This window comes from Callorhinus ursinus, unplaced genomic scaffold, assembly GCF_003265705.2.
Source record: "Callorhinus ursinus isolate GAN/ISIS: 27379988/994484 unplaced genomic scaffold, GSC_fseal_2.0 scaffold2957, whole genome shotgun sequence".
NCBI classification, from domain to species: domain Eukaryota; kingdom Metazoa; phylum Chordata; class Mammalia; order Carnivora; family Otariidae; genus Callorhinus; species Callorhinus ursinus.
The window spans coordinates 5,544-6,375 of NW_027400011.1; the positions used below are offsets into that span (position 1 = coordinate 5,544).

General features: G+C 53.0%; 1 protein-coding gene across 1 annotated transcript; it reads left to right on the forward strand.

The window, feature by feature from the left end:
* The first annotated feature begins 377 nt into the window (after positions 1-377).
* On the forward strand, positions 378-827 carry LOC112818903 (histone H2A-Bbd type 1-like). The gene has a single exon (XM_025865980.2). The coding sequence runs from the start codon at positions 474-476 to the stop codon at positions 825-827; it is 354 nt and encodes a 117-aa protein (XP_025721765.1). The 5' UTR covers positions 378-473.
* The last annotated feature ends 5 nt before the right edge of the window (positions 828-832 follow it).

Below are 832 nucleotides of genomic sequence, written 5' to 3' on the forward strand. Positions count from 1 at the left end.
AAGAACATAGAAATACAATATTTAAATGTGTAAATGGGGAAAACTAGTTTTATTTTGAACCTCTACTAGACAGCATTCAATATGTCTGTTGGTTACCAGCAGTTTACAAAGGGCTGTAAAAGAGCTCAGAGACAATGCAAGGCTGGAATCCGATAACCAGGAGTGTAGTGTCCTAAAGACAGGGCAATGTTTACATTCAAACATTCATTTCCTTTTTTATGCTAGGCTATTAAAGTCACGTAGAAAACGTTCCCTCATACAGAGGGTCCAGTCAACAGGGAGACCAGATTTCTGTCATAGACGTTTCTAGGCCAGTCCTGATCAGGGGCCGGTGTCATCAATGACATCATAGTGTCGGGTTGTCATAAAGGCAGCTCCCGGACCAGTGAGGGGCACAGTGGGTAGGAGGGAGCACTGGTACCCTGACAGACCCAGGCTACCGGGAGCATCAGGCTCCAAACCCAGCGAACATCATGTCTGGGAGAAGAAACCACTGGCGCTGTCATAGACGTAAGAGGCACGGTCTGTCCCGCTCCGCGAGGGCCGAGCTCCAGTTCCCAGTTAGCCGCGTGGACCGCCTCCTGCGAGAGGGTCACTATGCCCAGCGCCTGAGCTCATCTACACCGGTCTTCCTCACCGGCATTCTCGAGTACCTGACGGCCAACATCCTGGAGCTGGCAGGCCAGGAGGCCCGCAACAACCGCAAGATGCGCATCACCCCAGAGCACGTGCAGAGGGCCCTGGGCAACAACGAGCACCTGAGCCGCCTCTTTGAGGATAACACCTACTCTCAGGTGGAAGCCGTGCCCCAACCCAGGGAGTGGTGAGGACC

Bases quoted from the DNA above. Each gene is read 5' to 3' on its own strand.
- LOC112818903 (XM_025865980.2), top strand. From the start codon at position 474: ATGTCTGGGAGAAGAAACCACTGGCGCTGTCATAGACGTAAGAGGCAC.